The 25,711-nt window shown below is 37.3% G+C and overlaps 1 protein-coding gene across 2 annotated transcripts in view; it reads left to right on the forward strand.

Moving 5' to 3' along the window:
- lrrk2 (leucine-rich repeat kinase 2) overlaps window positions 1–25,711 on the forward strand; it is a 140,734-nt gene that overhangs the window by 91,587 nt on the left and 23,436 nt on the right. For both annotated transcript variants that reach the window (XM_063072493.1, XM_063072494.1), the window contains exons 34-45: window positions 326–513; window positions 1,017–1,171; window positions 1,705–1,857; window positions 5,523–5,714; window positions 8,964–9,110; window positions 9,422–9,534; window positions 13,168–13,358; window positions 15,864–16,024; window positions 17,302–17,472; window positions 21,400–21,500; window positions 22,084–22,278; window positions 24,025–24,218. In XM_063072493.1, the coding sequence (XP_062928563.1) occupies window positions 326–513; window positions 1,017–1,171; window positions 1,705–1,857; window positions 5,523–5,714; window positions 8,964–9,110; window positions 9,422–9,534; window positions 13,168–13,358; window positions 15,864–16,024; window positions 17,302–17,472; window positions 21,400–21,500; window positions 22,084–22,278; window positions 24,025–24,218 (1,961 nt within the window). The remainder of the gene's footprint in view (window positions 1–325; window positions 514–1,016; window positions 1,172–1,704; window positions 1,858–5,522; window positions 5,715–8,963; window positions 9,111–9,421; window positions 9,535–13,167; window positions 13,359–15,863; window positions 16,025–17,301; window positions 17,473–21,399; window positions 21,501–22,083; window positions 22,279–24,024; window positions 24,219–25,711) is intronic.

Genomic DNA, 25,711 nt, shown 5'->3' on the forward strand with positions numbered 1-25,711 from the left:
TTCCAATATTTGTAAGTTATTGTGATGCATTTTATTGTCCAGAAATTATAGAGAAATATTCAGAATGGAGCCTTTTCAACATTTAGAAATCCTTCTTAAAATATCTGAATAACTCCACTTTGATTCAACGAATATATCTCGAGAGGTCAGTCAGAAATGTATATGTGATGTCTCATTTGTCAGAAGTTCTGTGGTGAAAATCTTCAAGAAATAAAACAGCAGTTTTGATCTAATTTATCCTTTATTTGTTTGAAATTGAAACAAGATTTGCTATATAACTACTGTAAGAATAAGTATCAATTTTGTGTGTTTTGTTTGAAAATAGATTTCAACTATTAAAGCATCATGCTTTCCAAAGCATCCTTGTGGTATTATTTATCAATCTGATGTCGAGAAGTTTCTCTCACAAGAAAACAATTTTCCTCAAAATTACATACCACAATGCATAAGACTTCTAGAAAAATTTCAGATTGCACTGCCTTTAGGAGGACAACAACTACTTATTCCAAGCAGGTACCTCTCAGTCCAAAGACCATTACTTGTGATGAATTCAGAAATTATCAATTGTATAAATATTGGATGAAAGGCAAAATGTAATGCTATAACACTGTACATGTGTGGTTCAACATTAGTTTTCTGTTCCAAATGAAATATAAATGAAAGTGAATGGAGTGAATGTCATAGATTTCTTGGAAATTTAAGAGTACTCGCACACAAATTTAGTGGGATTAAATATTAATACCTCAATCTCCTTTTGATGTGCTTCTTGTAGGTAAGAAATTGATTGAGATAAATGTCTAATTCCTTACTACAAACAGATTTTTATCATGGTGCTGTAGTTTTTGTAACCTTGCAATTACCTTTCTTCCATCTGGGATATCATTAAACCTTAATAAATAAAATGTTAATTTTGCACTTGTGTTTATTTCACCAAGTGCCTTGTTTCTAAAACTATCTTTCAGTATAACTTATGTGTTGTAGACATTTTATAACATACTTCTTACTTTTTGTTGCAGCTTACCTGATCAGAGACCTGTAATTGAACTTCCACACCGTGAAAACTCTGAACTGATCGTAAGAGTTTATGAAGCACCGTACTTTCCAATGGGATTCTGGTCTAGACTTATTCACAGGCTAATTGAGGTTTCAGCTTGTTTGCTTCGTAGATATGGTAACTACTTTTTACCTTTTGATTATATACTCAATTAATATATAGTGGGATTGTGGGATTTAGATAATAGATAGTGGGAATTAGGAGTGAAAACTAGTCCAGAGGGAGCACGATTTATGTCATTTTAAAACAAGACATTAATTTCATTAAAAATAATTGCTTCCATTTAAAGGGAAGTTTTGTTATCAATATTTCCCCGCAGCGTAGTACTTCCTATCAGTGTTGATAATTTGGTATTTGTTTTATTCAAGTATTTTGATACCTTAGCCTTTGTTAATAATCTCATCTGATAATCATGTTACTACAATAATCAAAAGCATTAGGAATGTAAACGCAATTATTCTGAAATGTCTTAACCTTCCTGGATAAATATTAAATTGATAACCCAGTGGACCATTTCCTAATTAAGAAAATGAAGGGTCTGGTGACTGAATGTAATAAATAAAACAGTGAAAAACATGATTAACGTACGACCGTATTATTGATGTCTGGAGCAAATTTATTTCAAGCTAAAGGAAATTATTTTGTGGCAGATGAAGAGAAGCCTCTACGTTCCAATAAAACATATTGGAGACATGGGATCTACCTGATGTGGTCACCAGAAGTCTATTGCCTGGTAGACTCAGCTACATTGCATCATAAACTAGAGAGTGTTCTCAGAATAACTGTTCCGTGCTCCAAGAAAGGTAAGCAGCTATTTTAGAAACGAGTATTCAAATTTATTATAATTTGTATCCCAGGGTGGATATAAAATGTTCAAATTATATTTATACATTACCATTTCATTTCAATGTGCTTCTGGACTAATAATAACACAATCAAACATTAAACAACCTGGAATAAAAAGATGGCATAAATAATATTAGCCATGAAAACTTAGATTGTTCTAAAAACACATCTCCCTTTCTAATGTTTGTTAGGGAAAGGAATCTTTCATCTTCATGTGGAACGTCTCCCTAGTTTGTAATTGACCCTGAAGTGGTCTATCCAGCTATCCAATTCAAGGGCAAAGAAGATGGACAATAAGATTACAAGACAAAGGAGCAGAATTAGGCCATCTGGCCCATCGAGTCTGCTCTACCATTCAATCATGGCTGATCCTTTTTTTTTATCTCCTCCTCAACCCCAATTCTTGGCCTCCTCCCCATTACCTTTCATGCCACATCCAATCAAGAACCTATCAATCTCTGCCTTGGATACACCGAACGACCTGGCCTCCTCAACTGCATGTGTCAACAAATTCCACAAATTCACCACCCTTTGGCTAAAGAAATTTCTCCACATCTGTTTTGAAAGGGCGCCCCTCTATCCTGAGGTTGTGCCCTCTTGTGCTAGACTCTCCCACCATGGGAAACATCCTTTCCACATCTGCTCTGTCTAGGCCTTTTAACATTCGAAAAGTTTCAATGAGATCCCCCCGTCATCCTTCTGAATTTCAGCAAGTACAGACCCAGAGCCATCAAATGTTCCTCGAATGATAACACTTTCATTCCTGGAATCATCCTTGTGAACCGTCTCTGGACCCCCTCCAATGCCAGCACATCTTTTCTAAGCTGAAGGGTCCAAAACTGTTCACAATATTCAAGGTGAGGCCTCACCAGTGCCTTTTAAAGCCTCAGCGTCACATCCTTGCTCTTGTACTCTAGACCTCTTGAAATGAATGCTAACATGGCATTTGCCTTCCTCACCACTGACTCAACCTGCAAGTTAACCTTAAGGGTGTTCTGCACAATGACTCCCAAGTCCCTTTGCATCACAGATTCCTGGATTTTCTCCTTGTTTCGAAAATAGTCCGCATATTTATTTCTACTACGGAAGTACATTTTCCAACATTGTATTTCATTTGCCACTTTCTTGCCCATTCTCCTAATCTGTCTAAGTCAGACATCCCACCGTGTAAAAACTCATTTCAAGGAGGTAGCACCATCAATTTGCTACCCGGGAGAGGTGGGATGTCTGTAATAGAGTAGCTCCTTAGCAGCCAGCCAGCTAGTTTAAGTAACGTTAGCTATACTAATGAATGAATGACACCTGTTAAACTCACCTCAACATGTCTTTTACAGTCTTAACCCACCATGGGCAATAGAAAAGTCACTGTTGCAAACAGTGCAGCGAGCAACACTGTCATTATTTTGACCCCTATTAGGCAGGGGTACACTTTAGTGTAGTCTGGGGTGACGTACGTTTTATATTTTTTTGGAACACTCTGCAATGGCGCGCTCTCGCTCTTTCTCACTCGCACGCTCTCTCTCTCTCATCGCTCGCGTGCTCTCGCTTGCTTTTTCTCTTGCTCGCTGTCAAAAAAATTGATTTCCGTGATATTGTATATAATTTGCGGGCATCAGGGAGCCACTATTAATATGCGGGAGACTCCCGGAAGTTCCGGGAAAGGTGGGATGTCTGGTCTAAGTCCTTCTGCATCCTACCTGTTTCCTCAACACTACCTGCCCCTCCATGAATCTTCAGTTCATCTGCAAACTTGGCAACAAAGCCATCTGTACAATCATCTTAATCATTTATATACAGAATAAAAAGAATGGCCCCAACACCGTTCCCTGCAGAATACCACGAGTCACTGGCAGCCAACCAGACAAGGATCCTTTTATTCCCACTCACTGCCTCCTACCAATCAGCAAATAAATGTTGATCCTGCACACTAAGCCTTTATTCAGTGAAGGAATTTGAAAATAAGTTGTATGAAACAGTAATATTAACAAATTATAAACAGATTTTTTTTAGATGTATGAATGTAGCTCTAGTAGGAAATACTTCGCCAATTTGAGGTTCCCCTAATACACACTAGAACCATAAAACATTTATGACACCACTGCTACAAAAAAAAGAGCAACCACCTTCAAAGGCCCTCACCAGCCAGGCCATGCCCTTTTCTCATTAATATCAGTGGACAGGAGGGATCTTTTGGGGTTTAGGCCATAACACCACTAGGTTCATAAACAGTTATTATCCTACAACTATCAGGCCCCTGAATCAGTGTGGATAACTTAATTTACCACTACTCTGAACTAATTCTGCAATCTCCAGACTCACTTTCAAAGACTCTTTCCAAGTGATCAACTTCTTGGTCTGTAACCTTGTAATTTAAGCAGTTTAAACACACAAAAAGTACTTTTTAAATGCATTGAGAGTTTCTGCATTTAACATTCATTGAAGGTCTGTATTTCAAATCACTGTCATCAATGAAGTATAACAAAGTTCCTCACCTCCACTCTTTCACACTTTACCTCTTCAAACCTACCAATTAATGCAAGAACATGCTTTCTGCTTTTTGATCTCACTCTTAAGGGAGAAACATTATTCCTATGTACTCTGAGCTCCATTAAAAATACTCCTGAACTTTGAAAATGAAAATCTGCAAATGGTCGAAATCTGAAAAAGAACCCACAAGAAGTTAAAGGAAATACTCAGCAGGGGCAGTAAACCTCTGTGGGGAGAGGGGGATGTTTTTCTGTTTTGATTACCTTTTAAAAGAGCAAAAAGAATTGGAAAATATTTTATGTTGCACAGAAGGGGGAAAGGAGAAGAGATCAAAAAGAATCATGGTGATTGCAAGGAAGCATCTTTCCTGGAATGTCATGTCCAGAACTGCATTTAGTTCTCAAACTGCAGTCCAACTAGAGTTTCTTTTTCATCTGTGGCTGTATTTTAATCTCTGTATTTTATAGTCTTTGTCTCTATTAATAAAACATCCCTTTTGCATTTTTATCCATTGATCTGACCATATATATTTGTGGATTTATGGAAGTACATTCCATTATCAATTTGTCCCTGCACACCACTCAGTATCTCCATCTACGTTAAAATTCCCTTGCTTTTCTGCACCTCTCCAAATGTAGTGCCTCACAGTTGACCAGATTAAATTGTACTTGCTACTTTTCTGATTAACTGATTAAACTATCATGTATTTGTACAACGGAAGTTTTCCTGCTGCTAACCCTGCAGTGATTTAGTGTTAGGTCATTTGCAAATCTCTCTAATACATTTCTTACCTTTAAGTCAATGTCATTAATATATCAGTTCTGTAATTAAAGAACTTTGAAGGTGTTAATCTTGTCCAGGTTGTTTTATAACTAGTTCTATTTGATTTGTATGCAAGTTGAACAAAAAAATTGACTACACAGCAAGATAGTGCTGAAAATTCAACAAAATATTTATTCGTTGAGATACAGCATGGAATAGGCCCTTCCAGCCCTTTGAGCTACACCAGCCAGCAATTCCCCAATTTAATCCTAGCCTAATCACAGGACAATTTACTATGACCAATTAACTTACTTATTGCTCATTATTGTAATGACAAAATTATTACCTTGTTTCTATTGCATTAAACAATCAGGGTACATTCTGTTGGGCCAGATTGTGGATCACATTGATTCCCTGCTGGAAGAGTGGTTTCCAGGCCTACTGGAGACTGATATAAATGGTGAAGGAGGGACTCTTTTGAAGAAGTATGCCATGTATAGCTTTGAAAATGGTCAAGAATGTCAGCGAATTCTACTGGATGATTTATTAGAAGTGGCAGAAACAGGTATTCATTTCTATGTAACATCTGAATAGTGATTAGTTGGTGAAATATAAATCTTCCAATTGTAGCTTCCATTATGCTTAGAGTTAACTGTGGATTTCTTTGGTAAGTTGGAATAACTACTGATTATAATAATGTAGGCTGTTTGAAATGGTGAATTGAAAGTATTAGTATGCATTACAATTATGTATTTGTGCTCATGCATTCAAGTCACAGTATTTTATTAACAATTTGGGAAATAATTGTGATCCAGCATCTGCAGTCCCTTGTGTCGCCATCTTGATCTTATCTGAGACATAACAGATTCTGCAACTAATGGAAATCTTGAGTAACGCACACAAAATAATGTCAGAATCATCAGGTCAGGCATCATCTATGGCAGGAAATAAACAGTCAATATTTGGGTCAAGACTCGTCAACCCGACTGGAAAGGAAGTGGACATAAACCAGCATAAGGTGGCGGGATAGGGAGGCGCACAAGCTGGCGGGTGATGGGTGAGGCCAGGGGAGAGGGAAGATGAGTCTTATTTGAGTTGGTTTTCTGCACCAATGTGATGAGCAAAATTGTTCAGTGACATTTGTAAAATATGAAAGGCAACTCCATTATTCTTAATTTACCTTTCACATTATTCCTAATAGTATAAAAGGTAAATCATGGTTGACTAATTTATTGGAGTTCTTCAAAGAACTAATAGGTGCAATAAGAAAGGAGAACCATATCCTTACGTTCCCCCCCCCCCATCAACCCAACCCTCCACTTTCAGCAGGGATTGCTCCTGCCCTCCATGATTCCTTTGTCTATTTGTCCCTCCCCATTAATCTCCCTCCCAGCACTTATCCCTGCAAGTGGCCTAAATACTACACCTGCCCATACATCACCTCTCTCACCTCCATTCAGGGCCCCAGGCAGCCCTTCCAGGTGAGGCAACACTTAACCTGCGAATGTGCCACTGCTCCCAATGCAGCCTCTGCCACATTGGTGCGACTCAACATAAATTGGGGGCCTACTCTGTTGGACACCTCCACACCATCCACCAGAAGCTGAACTTCCCAGTGGCCAAACATTGTAATTCCAATTCCCGTTCCGACATGTCACTCCATGGTCTCCTCTTCTGCCAAAATGAGGCCATCCTCAGGGTGGAGGAGCAACACCATACATTTCGTCTGCATAGCCTCCAACCTGATGGCATGAACATATATTTCTTCTTGTGATAAACACATTTCCCCCTCCCCCTTCTAATCCCCCTTCTGACCTTTACCTCACCTGCTTATTACTTCCCACTGGGTCCCCTCTTCCTTCCCTTTCTCCTATGGTCCATTCTCCTCTCCTATCAAATTCCTTCTTCTCTAGCCTTTGACCTTTCCCAGCCACCTGGCTTACTTATCACCTTCCTGCCCCTTCCTCCACCTTTTTATTCTGGTAGCTTCCCCTTTCCTTCTCAGTCCTGAAGAAGGGTCTCAGCCTGAAATGTTGGCTATCTATTCATTTCCCTATATGTTGCCTGGCGCGCTGAGTTCCTCCAGCATTTTGTGTGTGTTGCTACAGATGTGTGATAATTTGTTTTCCAAAAAGTGTTGCATCAAACTGATTGCTGAAAATAAAAGCTCAAGGTATCAGAGGAAGCTTATGGACGTTCAGTGGTCCTGGAACAGCTTCTTCCCTGCTGACATCCAATTTTTGAATAGACTTCGAACCCATGAACACTACCTCACTACTTTAAAAATTTTTATTTCTGCACTACTTATTTAGTTCAACTATTTAATATGTATATTGTATATATAATACATATACACTTTAATTCGCACTTTTATTTTCTCTATTATTATGTATTGCATTGTACTGCTGTAGCAAAGAACAAATTTCACAACATATGCCAGTAATATTAAACCTGAATTCTGATTCTGTTTAAAAAAAAATTGCTGAGTTGAGAAATAGAAAATAGGGGCAAGTTTTTTTTTCTAGTTGGCAAGATATAATGAATGGTGTACAACAGGAATCAATGCCGAGACTTCAACTTTTTATACTTTATAAGAATTGCTTTGGTGCAGACCCTCAATGTATGCTTCTGCATTTACTGGTGACATGAAGAATGGTAAGTAGCCCAGATGTGAAGAGGGCATGAGAGAACTACAAAAGGATATATGGCTTAAATGAATAGGAGAAGATCTGACAAATAGAGTAGAATTTTACAAAGAGTAAAATTTTGTTGGGAAGTCAAAATAAAGCATACTGCTTTAAAATTCTATGAAATGAAGGAATGGTTGTTTGCCCTGGCATATTTCAGGGAAGATATCAATTTGTCCATAATAAGATGAAGTCTGCATCACAAAACAGACAATCTGCATCTGAATCAATCTTTTTTTTTTACTGACAGACCATAATGGATTAAGAAATGAATAATTTAGAAGGGAGAGATCAGCTTAGATTTGTGAATGGTAGTGGAAAAGAGGCAGTCACATGAGAAGTTTCCATTCATATGCCAATTCTTTAAGCAAAGAAGCACTTAGTAATAGTAAGGAAGGCAAGGCAGAAATCCTAATCCGATTCCAAGCTATTTCAAATTCTCTTCAGTCATGGTAATGCTCACTTGACCAGTTCAGGTGATTCATTCATGATTTTAAAGAAATATTTGGTGACAATATCTGGTACTTAAATACAATCAAAGGTTTCAAAGGTACATTTATTGTCAGAAAAATGTATACAATATACATCCTGAAATGCTATTTCTTTGCAATCAACCATGAAAAGAGGAGTGCCCTGAAGACTGAACGACAGTTAAATATTAAAACCCCAAAGTCCCTCCCCCCCCGCTCCCCTCCCTTTCGCGCGTAAGTAGCAGCAAGCAACAATCTCCCCCCCCCCCACCGGCAAAAAAAGCATCGGCACCCGCCACCGAGCACTCAAGCATGAGCAAAGCAACGGTAAAGACACAGACTTGCAATTACCCCAAAGACTTTGCGTTTCACTCAGTTTTTGACATACCACAGGCTCTCTCTCTCCCTAATAAAGGAGAAAGAGATGTTTCCGTTTTCACAGCGAGCGGGGAGACATAACAAACAATTAGCTGGTTTATGATCATAGAAGTCCATTACGTCGCTTTTCTCGAGCTCCGTAGATCTAAACTACTTTGAAATGAATTAGATCTTTAAGATTTGAGTTGGCGTTAAAATTCCATGATAAATTACAGTGTAGTTATTAGTCTTTGGTATTAAGTTTAACTATATTCAAAATGGCTGTTTTCTTGTCTACAGAAGATTTTTTGACTTGCCCAACTGATAGAAGCAACAAAATTTCAATTTCTCAAATTGCCCCAGACCTTGTTCTGGTTGATTTACCCCACAATATTGTACTGGATGTTAACCAGCTTGAACTTGAACTCTCATCTGAATTTCTGTTGGGTAAGGATCGATTTTTGTAATTTTATTTTTTAAATTATAAACTATTCTGTTAGTCGCATTGAAGACAATATCTGTATTTTATATAGGATGCACAATAATTAAGATCTTTTTGAAAATGTTAGCACAGCAAATTAATTAGCCTGTTCCTCGATAGGCTGACCCAACAGTAATTTTTTGAAAAGAATGTTTCCAAAAAAGGAACAATTTTTAGTTGGAAATTTTAATTATTTATATTAATTCCATTGAAACATTTATTTGAAAAGCTTGTCAGTTTCCTTAGTGAAATGCCAATCAGCTTTTTTGTTTTGAAGGTGATGGAGGATTTGGATCTGTATACCAGGCAACTTACAGACAAAAAGAAGTGGCTGTTAAAATATTTAACAAGCATGTTTCACAGATGTTTCTACATCGCCTTTTGAGACAAGTATGTAATGAAAGCATGATTTTAAATGCTAACAGTTATGTCACAGATGTAACAACATTGTCTTTTAATGAGCAATAGAGGGCAACATTGTAGGCACAGTAATTTATAGTTAAAATTGTGAACTATAAATTATAGTTAAAATATTAAGATTATATCTTCATGTTTATGATTTCATTCTGAAAACAATTCTTTCTCTGCAGTATGTCCATGTGATTATTTACATAACATTTAGAATTTGGAAAATGATCCCGTGCTTCTGAATTCTAGTGATTTAGAATTTGCTCGGACTCTTAGGTCTCCCACATACTGGTTCTGATACTGTGCATGAAAGCCTAGCAGAAATGCTTTGGAACACTGATTAGGTATATTACTTCTCAGGGTAACAGATTTTACAGCATTATGAATAAATATTTACTGAATTTTTAAGCCTGCCTTTTTTATTATTGAGGATTAAACATTGAGAGGAAACATATTTGTATAGCACGTCACCACAGTTGATCAGGTTTATAACGTGTCTGCTGATTTGGTTTTAAATTCCTTTGGAAACTGTGCCTACTCATTAAGTCATAAAGTTATATGTCATTGCACTGGTAATTTTCACATTTGTGTAGAAGAATTACCTTTAGCATCTAATGAAAAACCCTTTATTCACCAAAATATGGATTTATCCCTTTAACTGATAAGTATGAATTACATCCACACATTTTGTCTGCAGTGAGCAATCAACTATTACAAATTTGGAATCTCAATCATTCCTTCTACCTTCAATTATTGGCAAGTTATGAGAACTATTAATTTTGATCTTTAATATTAATTTTAATTAATATTAATCTTTTTCCATCTTTTTCCCTTGTTTTAATCTAACATCCTCCTTTTTCTTCTTTCCTCTCACTTGATTATCTCAATGATTCTGATATGACAATGAGTTCGCTATTTAATTCAGACTTCTGAATCTCTGAAGTTTCAGAAAACATCCATCGAATTGATTGAAAGATGCATTGTGACTTGTCCTTTTCACTCACATCCTAGATGGCCTGTGGAGGGAGCCATGCTATTTCATAGTAGGATCTTGCAAAGTTTAAGGTGATAGGCTTGTATAAATGAATGTGTTAGGATCTGCAAACTCTGGACATTTATTCTTCCTTTTGAGTTAAAGTAAGTGACGATTGTTGGTAGCTATTTGGTTTCCCTTATGATCCATATCAGACATAAAGCATTACCTGATTAAGTAGGTTTTCGCTTGTGTGGTATTTTAAGTCTGCACTAAAACACTATTACTTCATTTTCAAATCTTTCATAATACAACAACATTTATTTATTTCTATCTTTGAATTTCTGTCTTATTAACTGAAAAAATGTATAAATGACTGGCTTATGTGATTTCTCAGTGATACATATCTTGATATGTCAATAAAATACAGAAAAAATTAGAATTTGAACAGTTCATTGAAACAGGGGTCCCCAACCTTTTTTGCACCGTGGACCAGTTTATTATTGACAATATTCTCGTGGACCAGCCGACCCGGGGGTGGGGGGTAGGGTTGCCAACGGACAAGAGTAGCAGTCAAATACGTTGTGATTACCCCGAGAAAGACTACCATGACCATGTAGCCTTGCACGGGCACCTGTGTGCGCATGCGTGATCGTGCTGATTTTTTTTTCTACAAATCGTTTTTGACGATTCTGTTCCGGGGGGGGGGGCGGGTGTTAATCACGACCGGAATATCGGTGATAAGTGGCTAATACACTCAATTTCGTTTCTACAAGGGTTTATCTAACGAATTTAATATTAAACACACAGCGCATATTTTCCTCGCATGAATATAGTGATAAGTCAATTATCAGGGGAGGACAGGGGAGCTTGAAGTAAGTGTTGAACGAACTTCCAATAGAAGTGGTAGAGGCAGGTTCGATATTATCATTTAAAGAAAAATTGGATAGGTATATGGACAGGAAAGGAATAGAAGGTTATGAGCTGAGTGCAGGTCGGTGGGACTAGGTGAGAATAACATTTGGCATGGACTAGAAGGGCAGAGATGGCCTGTTTCCATGCTGTAATTGTTATATGGTTATATAAGTCACTTATAAGTCATAACATTTTAAGTAACATTTGGATATTAAACACACAGCACATATTTTCCCCATATGAACATATAAAATCATTGCAATACACCAATATCACTGAATCAGTGGGAGCCCTGGGCTTGTTTCCCTGCAACAAGACGGTGCCATCGAGGGGTGATGGGAGACAGCGATACTAGAAGGGGGTTCCTTATGTCCAGTCTATTCCGCAATTTAGTTTTCATTGCATTCATTGCAGAGATATGTTGGAAATGGAAGCAACGTTTTCAGTGCTTTCGTGGCTATCTCAAGATATTTAGCCTTGACTTTGATCCAGAATGCCGGCAGAGATGTTATGTCAAACATACTTTTCAGCCCGCCGTCATTTGCAAGCTCGAGGAATTGAGCTCCTTCCCGCGCTGACATGGATGACGCGTGCATTCAAGCTCAACAGTGGGCGTGACAGGGAATGAGGAAAGGTGCAACTGACTCATATCGCCAAATCATATCGTTTCTTCGCGGCCCGGTAGCACGTGCTTCGCGACCCAGTGGTTGGGGACCGCTGCAGTAAAAGAAGGCAGTTTTTATTGTTTTTAGCTCAGGTTGGATTCCTAATCTGATAAATTCACTTTTTCCAACCAGATCTGTTAATACATAAAAATGCGTAGTTTTTCATACCATTCAGTTCTATGACTGTTCCACAAAATTTAAGTCTTTAGTTAGTATTTTCAATCAACAATGCATGGCGTATTAACTAATTTAAAATAAGGTTTATTATTTTTGCCACTTGGGTTTTTGATGCTTAAACACGTGTGCATTGACTACTTGAAAGATCTTTGATGCGTATTGCAATTATGCAGTTTATTCTACCTGGGTATTGTTGAGTGATAATTCATGAATGTGTGTCTCTTGGTGCCATTTGCAGAAATTTTTTAAGCCATTATAATAGCCTGTGGAATTTTAAGGGCATATTATATTGACTAATTATAGGGTGAGCCACTGGTTTGCCGGGAGAACACTTCACATCCTTAATATTCCACTTATTACATGTGGGCCACAATGGTTATCAGAATTCAGCTGAGTCTCTTGACTGCAAGGACACACACGGCATGTTTCGAAAGCACTTGAATATGTATATTGTATACATTATCTTGAAAATTATCTACATTGCTGGTATAACCAGCAAATTCTGTATATTTTTAAAAGTAATTTTTTTTGCATTTTCCAGATTGCATTGCTCTAAGTGGACGCGTTTTTGAAAACACATTTTTATGAAAATCTGTTTTCAATTGCAAAAGGAAACTGTACATGTTACTTCTTTAAAGTGTATGCTTGAGTATTTTCTAAATTAAAATTGTAAAGAAACTTTTTGTTCTAAGATCTGCTCGCTATACTGGTTTTAGCCAATCTATACAGCATATTCAGTGAATTGCAATGATTTGGAGTAGAACCTGTGAAACAGACCCTTTCAATGTGTTTAGTCATCATCTAGTTTGTATTTAAACCAGAAGTTCTATCTCTTTTTTTTTATCTGCAGTAAGTAATATGTGTATGCAATTATATAATATTCAGGAACTTGCAGTTCATTGTCATCTGCGTCATCCAAGTTTGATTTCATTATTTGCTGCTACCTTTCGACCTCGGATGTTGGTCATGGAATTGGCACCCAAAGGGTCCCTAGATCAGTTACTTAACCATGAAAAAGAACAACTTAATCGAAAACTTCAACATCGGGTGGCTCTACATGTGGCAGATGGCTTAAGGTATCTATAACGTGGTACTTTGTGCTTCAGTACACTTGGGCAAAAAAATTAAACTCCTGATTGCAGTGCCTGATACTTTATTGTCTGTCAGCATAGGACATTTATTATTATCTTCAGCCATGATGCACTGCTATTAACGTTGAAGTTCTCAATTATTATTTATGACACAAGCAGAAAAAAAGAAAATCATTGAACTGGTTTGGACTTTACGTTATTTACTTGTTTAAATGGAGGAAAATGTCTTTGAACCAAAGCCAGTTTGCAGAAAAAAAGCTAATCCTTTAATAAACATAAAAATCTAATGATCAAAAGTTACCTTAAGTTGCAATTGAAGTTCTTGCTTTGCCTAAAATGATTTAGAATGTATTTTGGTAATAATCTTGGACAATAGGCTACAGAAACAGAAAATACAAGAAATATTTTGCGGGTCAAAAAGCATTTGAGGAAGGTAAAAATAAGTGAATTATTCGGGTCAAGTACCCTTTGACAGAACTAAGAAAGAGAAAGCAAGTTGGTTTTAAGTTGCACAGAAGGTGGTAACTTAAAGTTAACTTGTTTTTTCTCTTTCTAAATTCTGACAATCATTCCTTGACTTGAACTATTAATTCTATTTCTCTTTCCACAGAATTGCAATATCTGTTCAACACTTCCTGTATTTTGTTTTTATTTCAGATTTTTTATTTGCAGTTTTTATTGGTTTCTCTTTGAAACGAGAATTTTCCTCCCAAAATCCTTTGCCCTATTTTCTATTTATTTTCAGGAGCTTGTAATCCACAAACTTTTAAAAACTTTTCCAAAATATTAGATTCAAATAGCCTTCTAATATTCTTGTTTTCTGCTTCTGTTTTTTAAACTTGGAGTTTTTTGGAAAGTAGTTAAGACATGAAATTTAGCTATAGTAATAAAAGAGCAGTCATGTTCACAGAGCGATGGCTGATAAGTAGATTCTACTAGTGCCCTCCTCTTAGGCGTTTACTTAAGGCTGAGGATGCCTGTGAGGCCAGTGTACCACTGTAGATTTGATCATTGAGTGACTGTAGGAAGTGCTTGATAGGTAGATAAGAAGATACTTTGCCTGGCATTATGATCCTTCCACAGCATGTTTTTCAAGAATGTTTTAAGAATATTTTCCTCTGTTCATTTGTTAATTTCTCCCGGTAACAGAATTAAGGAGGCAGATATAATGCATGAAAATAAATTGTGGGCTGCCTAACAGATTGATCTTTCTTGTAGATGTTATCACATTTCTTCATGGAAAAAAAAGAACAACATGTAATGAGAAATAACTTAGTTTTTTGTGTTTTGTAAAATTTTTGCAATGCTGTATATGAATATGTATGGCTTAAAAAAATCCTGTGTCTTAGATTTAGAGTATCTAACCAATCATATGTACAGTAATATCAAAACAGCAGGATACTCCCAACTGCCAATTGTACATCGGTAACCAAGAGATTGAACAAAAGACCAGCTTTAATTACCTTGGTAGCTTTATATCACAAGATGCTGGAAGTAAAGTAGAAATAAAAAGAATAGCCATTGCCAAAACCAACTTCCAAAAATTGTAACCCATTTTTACCAACAGACACATTTCTATGACAACAAGGCTTAGGCTACTAAAATGTTACATCTGGTCAATCTTGCTCTATGCTTCTAAAACATGGACTATAACACCAGAAATCCAAAGAAACTTAGAAGCAACAGAAATGTGGATTCTTTGAAGAATGCTGAAAATATCATGTAGGGATAGGGTAACTAATGAGATAGTACTCCAACACCCATACAAGAAGATCTTTAATGAGAACATTAAATGAGAGGATCCTTAAATTCCTGGGCCATGTCATCAGAAAGGGAGAAATAGAATGTCTGTTATGATTTCAATACTTAAACCAAACTTTCGTTTATGATCAAAGGTTACAACTCTGAAATTCTTCTTCTCCAGATAGCCAAGAAACCAAGAAAGAAAAGAATGCCAGTCTGATTATCAACCCCAAAAATTCCTCCTCCCCACACAAAAAAAAACAAAGAAAGATGGAACAGGCACATCGATCCCTAATCCCCCTCCCCCGCACGCAAAAAATGAGAAAGATTGGGCAAAAAGCGTAGAATATATTAAAAAAAACTGAGACTGAAAAAAAAGTCTATAGTCCAAGTCCATATCCAAAGCACAGTAAATCTTGTGTAACGTTGTCCCTCTCCATAGCAGAGCGATCTCACCAGCAATATACAGGCGGTCTCCCCTCTCCATAGTGGAGCTATCTCACCAACAATAAAAAGGCAGTCTCCCCTCCATAGCAGAACAATCACATCAGCAATAAAAAGGTAGTCTTCCCTCTCCGTAGCAGAACAATCTCACCAGCAAAGCATCAATTGATGGATGGAGATCTGGTTTTGTTTGTAATATGTGATTACAAGTTTGCTTCTTTTAAATCTCTTTCCTGAATGATTTTTAAAAATAATCAGATTGTTTGCTTTTATCCATGCTAATAATATGCACTTTCTAAACAGATATCTACATTCTTCAATGATAATCTATCGAGATATGAAGCCTCATAATGTGCTTCTGTTCAGCTTGAACCCTAATTCAGCTATAATTGCCAAAATTGCTGATTATGGTATTGCTCAATATTGCTGTAGAATGGGAATCAAGAATTCTGAGGGGACACCAGGTAAAACCTTACACTTTTTCTAAAGTAAAATTCACTGACGTGTTTATTTGAAAACATTTTATTTCAGATTGCTGAGAACTGCTTGTTCTTGTCAACAACGCCATGCATCAACAATTTACAGAACATGTCACCCAGGGATTTAGGCTATATATATTTTTTGTGACTGTCTGTTTGCTGCTTTTTCATGTGTCTTGTGCTGTGTGTGGTTGTTGGTAATGTATTTTGCACCTCGGTCCTGGAGGAACACTTTTTTGGTTTGGCTGTATTCATGGGTGTTCATGTGTGGTTGAATGTTAATTAAATTTGAACGTAAGCTCTTTCAGCCCTTTACCTTTTTCATCTATCACCTCCCAGGTTCTTATGTTATCCCTCCTCCCCCACCTACCCATCTTCCTCCTCTCCTGGCTTCACCTATCACCTGCCAGCTTGTTCTCCTTCCCCTCCTCCACCTTCTTATTCTGGCTTCTTCCCCCTACCGTTTCAGCCCTGATCAAGTGTTTATTTTCTGCCAGAGAAGTGCCTGCCTGCTGAGTTCCTCCAGCATTTTGTGTTTGTTGCTCTTAATTTCCAGAATCTACAGAATCTCTTGATAATAAATGCTAAGCACTTCAATTTACACTATGGATATACTTAATGTAATAAATGCAAAATATAGAATAAATTGAAATGTTATGAAGGAGTGAGGCAATTGTACAGTACTATGCAAGTCTTAGGTATATAGCCTGGTGCCTTAGACTTCTGCACAGTACGATAGTAATTTTATGTATTGCACTGTACTGCTGCTGCAGAGGAAAAAAAAACAAATTTCATGATGTATGTGAGTGATGATAAACCTGATTCTAATATGGGTCTCCATTGTGGACTGAGAGTGGTGTCTCAGGGCTGGGTGTGTCTGCATCTGCACCTCACCCTGCCCCTGCCACCCCTTTGCCACTTGTCCCATACCCCTCCCGCAGCACTCCATTTTCACCATTCCTAACATCTTTTACTCCCACGAGATTTACAAACGCACTCTTTGCTCTACATTGATAAACACGGTACTATGTAAAAGTCTTAAGCACCCTAGTTTATATGTATCTGTGCTTAAGACTTTTACACAGTACTATCTATGAAATCAAATTACTGAGAGAAGTGAAAACTGGGATGGAAAAGAAAATGATAGCATAGTTTTTGAGAAATGGATTCCTACTTTTGCTCAACAGGATTTGAAGGGGGTAATGTGATTGTGGTATTTTAACTGAAAGTGACTTTTAATATTTTTAATTATTTTGTTCTAGGGTTTCGAGCACCAGAAGTTGCAAAAGGAAATGTCATCTACAATCACCAGGCTGACATATATTCCTTTGGATTACTTTTGTATGATATCATTACGAATGGTAAAAGAATCTCTGATGGAATGAAGTTTCCAAATGACTTTGATGAGATGGCAGTTCAGGGGAGATTGCCAGGTAATTATTTCCTTTAAAACCAATGAATGAGAAACCATTTAGTACAATTTCTAATAAAATATTCTGTTTATTTTTCTTCACACCAGTGCTTTCTATTGAATCTACATTTTCGTCTAAGTGTACTGAATGTGACTGAATCCAATTTCTTTTCCTCGACAGTGAAGTTACCTTGTGGCACTGGACTGTATTGTCCCATATCTGACCTGCTATCCTCCCCATCACATACGTATTTGTAGCTGCATGACGTAGGAGCTGGTGGACTCCATTGTGGTTCCTGGTGACCACATTTACCGCAAGAGTTAGTTGCTTGAGGAACTCGGGCTCAAAGTTGATGACCTGGAATCTGAGCTTCAAACACTGTGGCACATCAGGGAGGGGGAGAATTACCTGGACACTGTGTTTCAGGAGGCAGTCACACCCATTAGATTAATGACTTCAAATTTGTTCTGTGTCCAGGGACATAAGGGTGTGACTGCAAGTGAGGCAGATAGAGGGATCCATGAGGTGGTGCTGCAGGAGCCTCAGAACTTGAGCTTGCACAGTAGGCCTGAGATTCTTCCTCCCTTTGCAGATGGGAGTAGGAGCAGTGGGAAGGATAAGCAATCAAACCATGACACCATGGTACAGGAAGTCATGCAAGTGGAGGTAGAGAAGGAAAAATGTAGTTGTAATTGGGGTAGTACAGTCAGGGGAATAGACACAATTCTTTGTTGCAAAAATTGAGTCCTGAAGGCTGTGCTCCCTGCCTGGTGCCTGGTTATAGAACATAGAAATTTACAGCACATTACAGGCCCTTTGGCCCACAATGTTGTGCTGACCATGTAACCTACTCTAGAGACTGTCTAGAATTTCCCTACCACATAGCCCTCTATTTTTCTAAGAGATGGCTTTGGGCCATCTCATCTGACCTGCAGAGGAATTTGGAGTGGGAGGGGAGCGATCCAGTTGCTGTGGTGCATGTGGGGACACATGACAAAGGAACGAAATTCTGATGAGGAAAATTGGGCAGCTAGGGACTAAATTAAAATTCAGAACCAAAAAGGTAATAAGCTCTGGATTGTGACCAAAGCTACATGCAAATTTGGCACAGTGTTAATAAGATCAGAGAGTTAAATATCTAGCTCAAAGATTGGTGTGGGCGAAGTAGGTTTGAATTCTGATACTTTGGCATCAGTATTGGGAAGGTGGGAGCTGTTCCGATGGGAAGGCTCCACCTGAACCATGCTGGGACCAGAGTCTTGGCAAATTGCATAACTAGTGCTTTAAACTATATACTAGGGGGTGGGTTTAGCAACTTGTAGAAATATGGGTAAAGTAAAAGGTAAGGATAGTGCAGAAGAGGTTACTGAAAACTCTATAATAAAAATTAAGACAAAGTTTAGAAAGAGATAAGAATTTAACTTGAGGCAATATGGAGAACAAATTGAGAAGAAGTGTGGTCAATACAGCACAGAAGGTATTATATTTGAATGCACGTAGTATATGAAATAAGATAGATGAGTTTATGACAATGTTACAATATTCACAGGGGATCTCAATTAAAGAGGAACTGGTCAAAGTTGATTGGAAAGAAACACTAACAGGGATGATGGTACAGCAGCAGTGGCAGAAATTTGAGATTCGAGGCAGAAGTGAGTGTCATTGCTGTTACTAACATAGAACAGCGCAGAACAAGTTCTGAAGGTAGATAGGTCACCTGAACCAGATGGACTACATTCAAGGGTTCTAAAAGAGGTATCTGAAAGGACTGTGGAGATATTAGTTGCGATTTATTGAGAATTGCTGGATTCTGGAATGGTTCTGAAGGACTGGAAAATAACAATCGTCACTTCATTCTTTAAGAAAGGAAGGAAGCAAAGCCAGGAAATTATAGGCCAGTTAGCCTGATTTCAGTGGCTGGTAAGAAAATAGAGTTGATTATTAAAAATGAAATTTTGAGGTACTTGGAGGCACGTGATAAAATATGGTGAAGTCTGCATGGTTGCCTTAATGGAAAATCTTGTCTAACTAACCTATTGGAATTCTAAGAAGTAGTAACAGGAAGGATAGACAGGGGAGTGTCAGGGGATGTTGTTTACTTGAATTTTTAGAAGGCCTTTGACAAGGAGCCACATATGAGACTGCTAAACAAGATAGGAGCACATGGGAGTATAGGAAAGATTTGAAAGAGACCAGCATGGATAGATGATTAGCTGACTGACAGGAGGCAAAGAGTGGGAATAAAGGGGGCCTTTTCTGGTTGGTTGCTGGTGACAGGTAGTGTTCACCGGGGTAAGTGATGAGTCCGCTACTTTTCATGTTATAGTTTAATGATGTGGATGATTGAATTGATGGCTTTATGGCAAGTTTGTGGAAGATAAATGATAGGTGGATGGGTGAGTGGTGTTGAGAAAGCAGGGAGTCTGAAGAAGGACTTGGACAGATAGGGAGAATGGGCAAAGAAGTAGCAGAAGGCGTATAGAAAGTGTATGGTCATGTCCTTTGATAAAAGGAATGAAGGTGTAGACTATTTTCTAAATGAGGATTGAATTCAGAAATCAGAGGTGCAAAGGGATGATGGGATCCTAGTGCAGGGATCCCTGAAGTAGAAAGAAAGGCAAATACAATGTTAGCATTTATTTTGAAATACTAAAATATAAATCCAAGATGTAATGCTGAGGCTTTATAAGGCATTGGTCAGGCCACCTTTTGAGTATTGTGAGCATGTGAGCAGTTTCGGGCTCCATATCTAAGGAAGGATATACTGGCATTGCACTTTTTTTGAGAATGATCTTGGAATTAAAGGGTTAACGTATGAGGAAAGTTTGATGGCTCTGGGCTGAATCAGAGTTCAGAAAAATTAGGTTGGGGGATCGCTTTGAAAACTACTGAATATTGAAAGGTGTGGACAGAGTAGACATGGAGAGGATATTTTCAAAAGTAGAAAAGTCTAGGACGAGGGCACAGCCTCTGAATAGATGGATATCCCTTAATAAGGAGGATTTTCTTTAGTCCAGAGGGTGGTAAATCTGTGAAATTCATTGCCACAGGTAGCTGTAGAGGCCAATTCATTGAGTATAGTATATTTGAAGCAGAGGTTGATTAGTTAAGGCGCCAAAGGATACAAGGAGAAGGCAGGAGAATGAGGTGGAGAAGGAAAACAAATCAGCCATGATTGAATGGTGCAGCAGACCCGATGGGCTGAATGGCCTAGTTCTACTCCTACTTCATGCTCCTGTTTCCTCTAGATGTAGCGGATGACCCTTTTGAATATGATTGACATCTGGAAATAAAAACTGGTTTGAAGTAGCAGAGTACTGAAGGACCCACTGAAGCACCCGAACTGCTTTTGAGAACATGCACACTATTTTTGAAGACTTTTAAATGCATTCAAATAATTAAAAAGAGAAACAATGGTAAAATCAGCAGAAGGAATTGCAGAAAAGGGCTTCAGCTCCCATTCACCAATAAATTTATTTTGGGATCAGAGTTCATTGTTTTTCATTGATAACCACCTGTTTTGTTCTTTCCATAATACTGAACCTTAGATGTAAATGAACTTTTAAAAAAAATCTGTGCTTTGATGGCTTTGTATGCGACCTTTAAATGGAAACCAGATTTTCATATCTGCTATCTGCTTTTCTGTGGACAACACAGTTGAATTTCTGATCCCACACCATGTAAAAATATAGAGTTTGTGAGAATAGTGTTCTTTAATTGTATTTCTTTATATGAATTGTAATATTTCAGAATTAGGGAATATTTTGTAATATGTTTTCTATGAATCTCATGGCATTAATTTAAAATTGAAGATTGGTGGATTGCTGTTTCCTACTACTATAGAATCCATCAATTGCCATCTGTAATAGCTGTACATTTCAAATCCATTTGTTCCATTAGTATGCTGTTACATTATTGTATTTTAATCAGTATTTAATCTCCTTTCAGATCCAGTGAAAGAATTAAACTGTTCACCATGGCCTGGTGTACAGAATTTAATTGATCATTGTCTGAAACCGAATGCAGAGGACAGGCCTAAAGCTTCTCAGGTATGTTGTGAGTGTATTTCATACACTTTTGATAATGCCACAGATGTTGATTAAGCATGTTTGTGCTTGGAATAGAATGGGTTACGGTTAGTGTATTCTAACTTGGGGTATTACACTTGTAAAATAGGTCATGAAATTATGCCGTTAGTGGGCAAAGGAGGGAGGTGGGGATATAACTTAGCTTTAATTATTTAAACTCAGTTTTTATTCAATCTCATCAACATATCTTGAACTTGATTACATTTGGAATTTTGAGGTCACTTTTGAGTTGGTCTCTAACACACCTTTTGTTGCCTTTTATGTTTTCTTAATGGATAGAAAGGCGAACTATGTTTCATTACCGCTTCTTATGATAAACTACTATCATAAAATAATCGTTTTATTGTGTTCTTGTCATTATTTATAGCATATAACATAAACCCCTAAGTGTAATATTTACATGAAAATTACAGCTAGATAAAAGCTTGATTAAAATTGATTGGGATGGGGAAATAAAATACCAAAATTAATTTTGAGAGTGCTTGTTGGAAGTAGAACCAAAAAGATTAAATGAAACAGTATTCTTGCACGTTTTGTCCTACAGGTATATGACAGCCTGAACTGTGTGAAACTACTTTGTTTGATGAGAATAACAACAATACCCAGTAATCTTGCAGCGGAGTGCATGGTAGCTACTAACCCAACTTGCAGAAAACCGAATGTCTGGATTGGCAGTGGAAAAGGAGATAAGGCACAACTTTCTTCTCTGGAGCTGGACACTCAAGGCCAGACTCTTATGGTATGTGTAAAGGTGAAGGTTTGCAGTTTCAGTTACATCTACAAAAATTGTCTTGCTCAGTGGAGAAATAATATCCCCAGGATAGAAACGTATTGTCCCGAGATAGGAAGACAATAACTATGCAATTCTTCTATTTTCTCGCACTTGATTTTCTCAGGTTTTTCTTTTGGAAAATTTGAAGTTTCCTGCCTGTGAGTTTCCCGTCTTTCTATCTGCTTGACGTTACAAAAAACAAGTTTATAACTTATTTCAAATAGCCATAAAAAATCAATCAGATTATGCAAAAAAAAAACATATGCACAAAAGACACTGCAGGTGTACACTGATTATAGCAACAGAATGTCATAAACTAAATTGGGGGGCGGGGAAGAAGGGAGCTTAGAGTCAATTTTGGAAGCACAGTAATTTCTTTCATTCTTTACATAAATGGAAAAGCAGTCATTGTGAGAGACGTAAAGACTCAAACTACTTGCATCAAACTTGTGCTAGAAGATAAGCCTCAAATTGTTTTCCTACCTGTGCTTTTAGATGAATGTCACTAGGCAAATCGGTATTGCTTTGACCACACTATTATCAAAATAGTGCCAGTCTTGCCAAATATTGAGCCGATTTAGAATTTTACAGGACATAAAGATCTGAAACAGTTGTATGAAGTATTTTTATTGATTTGCTTTCAACATGGAAAAGGAGGCAATGGCAATTAATTATTTATTACAATCCAGAAGGATATCATTTGGCCGTTAAGTCCATGCCAGCTCCCAGCAGAGCAATTCCACCTATCTCATTCTAGCTCTGCTTATTACCCTGTAGTGCAGCAACTTCTATTTTGCATTTTAATAATGCTAACAGATAATTTACAGGAATCAATTAATGTTGGAAAGCTGGGAGAATTTGATTTCAAGTACAGAATGCTACAAAATGCTAGACAGAAGATGAGGTGAAGCCACAGTCAAATAGTTGCCTGCCACTTGAATCCCTCATCTCTCTCTCTGATCTCCTGCACTGTTACAATGAGACCAATGTAAGTTTAAAGAACAATTCCACATCTTTCATCTGGGCATGTTGTAGCTCTCCAGACTCAATATAGAATTCTCCTGTGTTATGGATTTCACTTTTTCTTTCTGGTTGTAACTGATCTGGACACTTCTGCCATATAGGCATCTGTGGTTTTGGCTCTGTTTTACATCTCCCATTGGTATAGCCTGGCCTGGTGGTATGTCCCACAGTCTACCTATAAGCAGCACCTAACACAGACAAAGAAGCATAATGTGTCTTATAAATATTATTGCCCTGAATAAGCATGATAAAAGAATAAGTGGTAGGAAAACTGGAAAATTACGTGTTATGACATGGGGAAATTATATTATGGAAGAGGGAACAACGGCAAGGAGTCACAAGAGGGAGAAATGAATGTATCTGGATTTTAAGCAGGGAAACACAAATCAGAAAGTTGGGTTGCCATTCCAGTAAATTTTCCCTTGTCTGCCTATCAAATTTGGCAAGAGCAGTTTATCTATCATGTTAAAAGCTGTTTAATTTCACTATAACATTCAGAATGTGATAGAAGTGCATGTGAAAAATGAACTCATTATGTTGAACTTTGAAATCTATTAAACTCTGCTGATTTGCCTCAGGTGAGAAAGGTATAATTGTAAATGCTTTTCAGATATTTCTTATCTAATAAATGGGTCCTTTGGTTTGCTTACTCAGATCACCTTTTTTAAAATTCTTTTGATCCTTTGCCAGGATATCAATGATAACTGCATATTGTGTCTGGCATTCGTAAGTGTGATTGGTGAACAAGTTAACTGGGTTGTTGCTGGCACACAGTCAGGACGTTTGTGGGTAGTCAGCGCAGAGGATGTACAGTTGAAACACCAACTTCGGAAGATGACTGATTCTATTACCTGTTTGTTCTTTACAAGTCATTCCAAAAAGAGGTTGGTATGATTTAAGGCACTAGTAGATCATTCTAAAACAATCTGATCAGTATATGTTATTTACTTACAGTGGTGCATTTTCCTATTTTTCTTCATGCTGTGTCTATGAAAATATGGAGTATCAAAACCGAACCTGGACTTCAAAAGCTAGTGTGCACTTTTTCAATCAAGTTTGCCATTTTAATCACGTTCATTTCTACAATATACCAAAATTGTTGTCTGAATGCTTCTTTAAGTTTGAATTTAGTTTGCTGAAATTTCCATGGGAGTGGGTAAAGATAATCTGTCAGAAGGAAATTGGTGCTAGATCTGAACATAACACCTTGAGTTGTTTTTACAATTAAAATGTTCATGCAAAATCAGAGAAATTATGGTCTTGTCCTGTAAAATCACAATGCAATTCAAATGTTTATCTATTTATCTATCTATCTAAATGTGCAGTCCCATAAAATAGTACTAAATAGCTTGAATTATAATTGATTATAAAATGCCTCATTTGATCTTTTTTTTTGCAGAGTATAACATGAACAGTAGCCATTTGTAGTTGAATATATTAGGCATGCAATAAATTGTAATGTGGAAAAGGGTGATATTAAAATAAATTTTGTTTATTTTGTTGAGAACTCTTGTTTAACAACATCTACACGAGCAGAGAAACCAACTATCTCTGCATTTGAATTCTTGCACAACTCTATGGTTTGATGGATTTCTCTGATGTCCTGAATGCTGAATAAGGAACTCTCTATTTTCATTATCTTGGAATTGTACTGAAATGACCTGCAGCACAATTCAGAGGGTGAGCATCCAGAACATAGGTCTGTAGGATATTAATTTCTTCCACAATTTGGCTCCAATCTGCTGGGCACTCCCCCCGAGAGCAGCCACCCTTCCTTGTGCTGGCCGGCAATGTAGCAGGTAGGATTATCCTCATCTAAAATACAGAGAGTCCCCAGATGGCAATGATCTCTGAAAGCTTTTAAATAGGAAAATTTAGACAGAAATCTCAACATGCTGGCGTAAGATTAAATAAGCAACAAAAGTGATAAAAAAAAAATGAGGAATGCTGCATAAAATATTTAGCACCATTAGTTTGTTGTAATTAGATTTATCTTTAATGAAATATTCCATCAAATTTTGTGATATTTGTCTAGCCATGCATATTTGACTTATAATACCCTTTGAAATAGCTCAGCAAATTACTTATTAAAACTTAATCAGCTTGGGCTCTAATTACACATGGGAAATTATTACTTTAAAAAAAGGCTGCTGAAAACAAAAATGCAATAGGAAAAAACAAAGAGCTTAATCCAGAAGTAGGATGTGTGGACAGGAAATTATTGACAGGCAACCACCAGAGGGCGCAAGCACAGGCAAGGTGTAGACCATCTAGGACTGAGATGAGGGGAAGTTTCTTCACCTGGAAAGTTGGAAACTTTTGAGATTCTTTACCCCAGTAGCTGTGGAGGTTCAGTTGTATTGATTCAAAAGACAGA

The sequence above is a fragment of the Mobula hypostoma genome, chromosome 20 (assembly GCF_963921235.1).
Source record: "Mobula hypostoma chromosome 20, sMobHyp1.1, whole genome shotgun sequence".
Lineage (NCBI taxonomy): Eukaryota > Metazoa > Chordata > Chondrichthyes > Myliobatiformes > Myliobatidae > Mobula > Mobula hypostoma.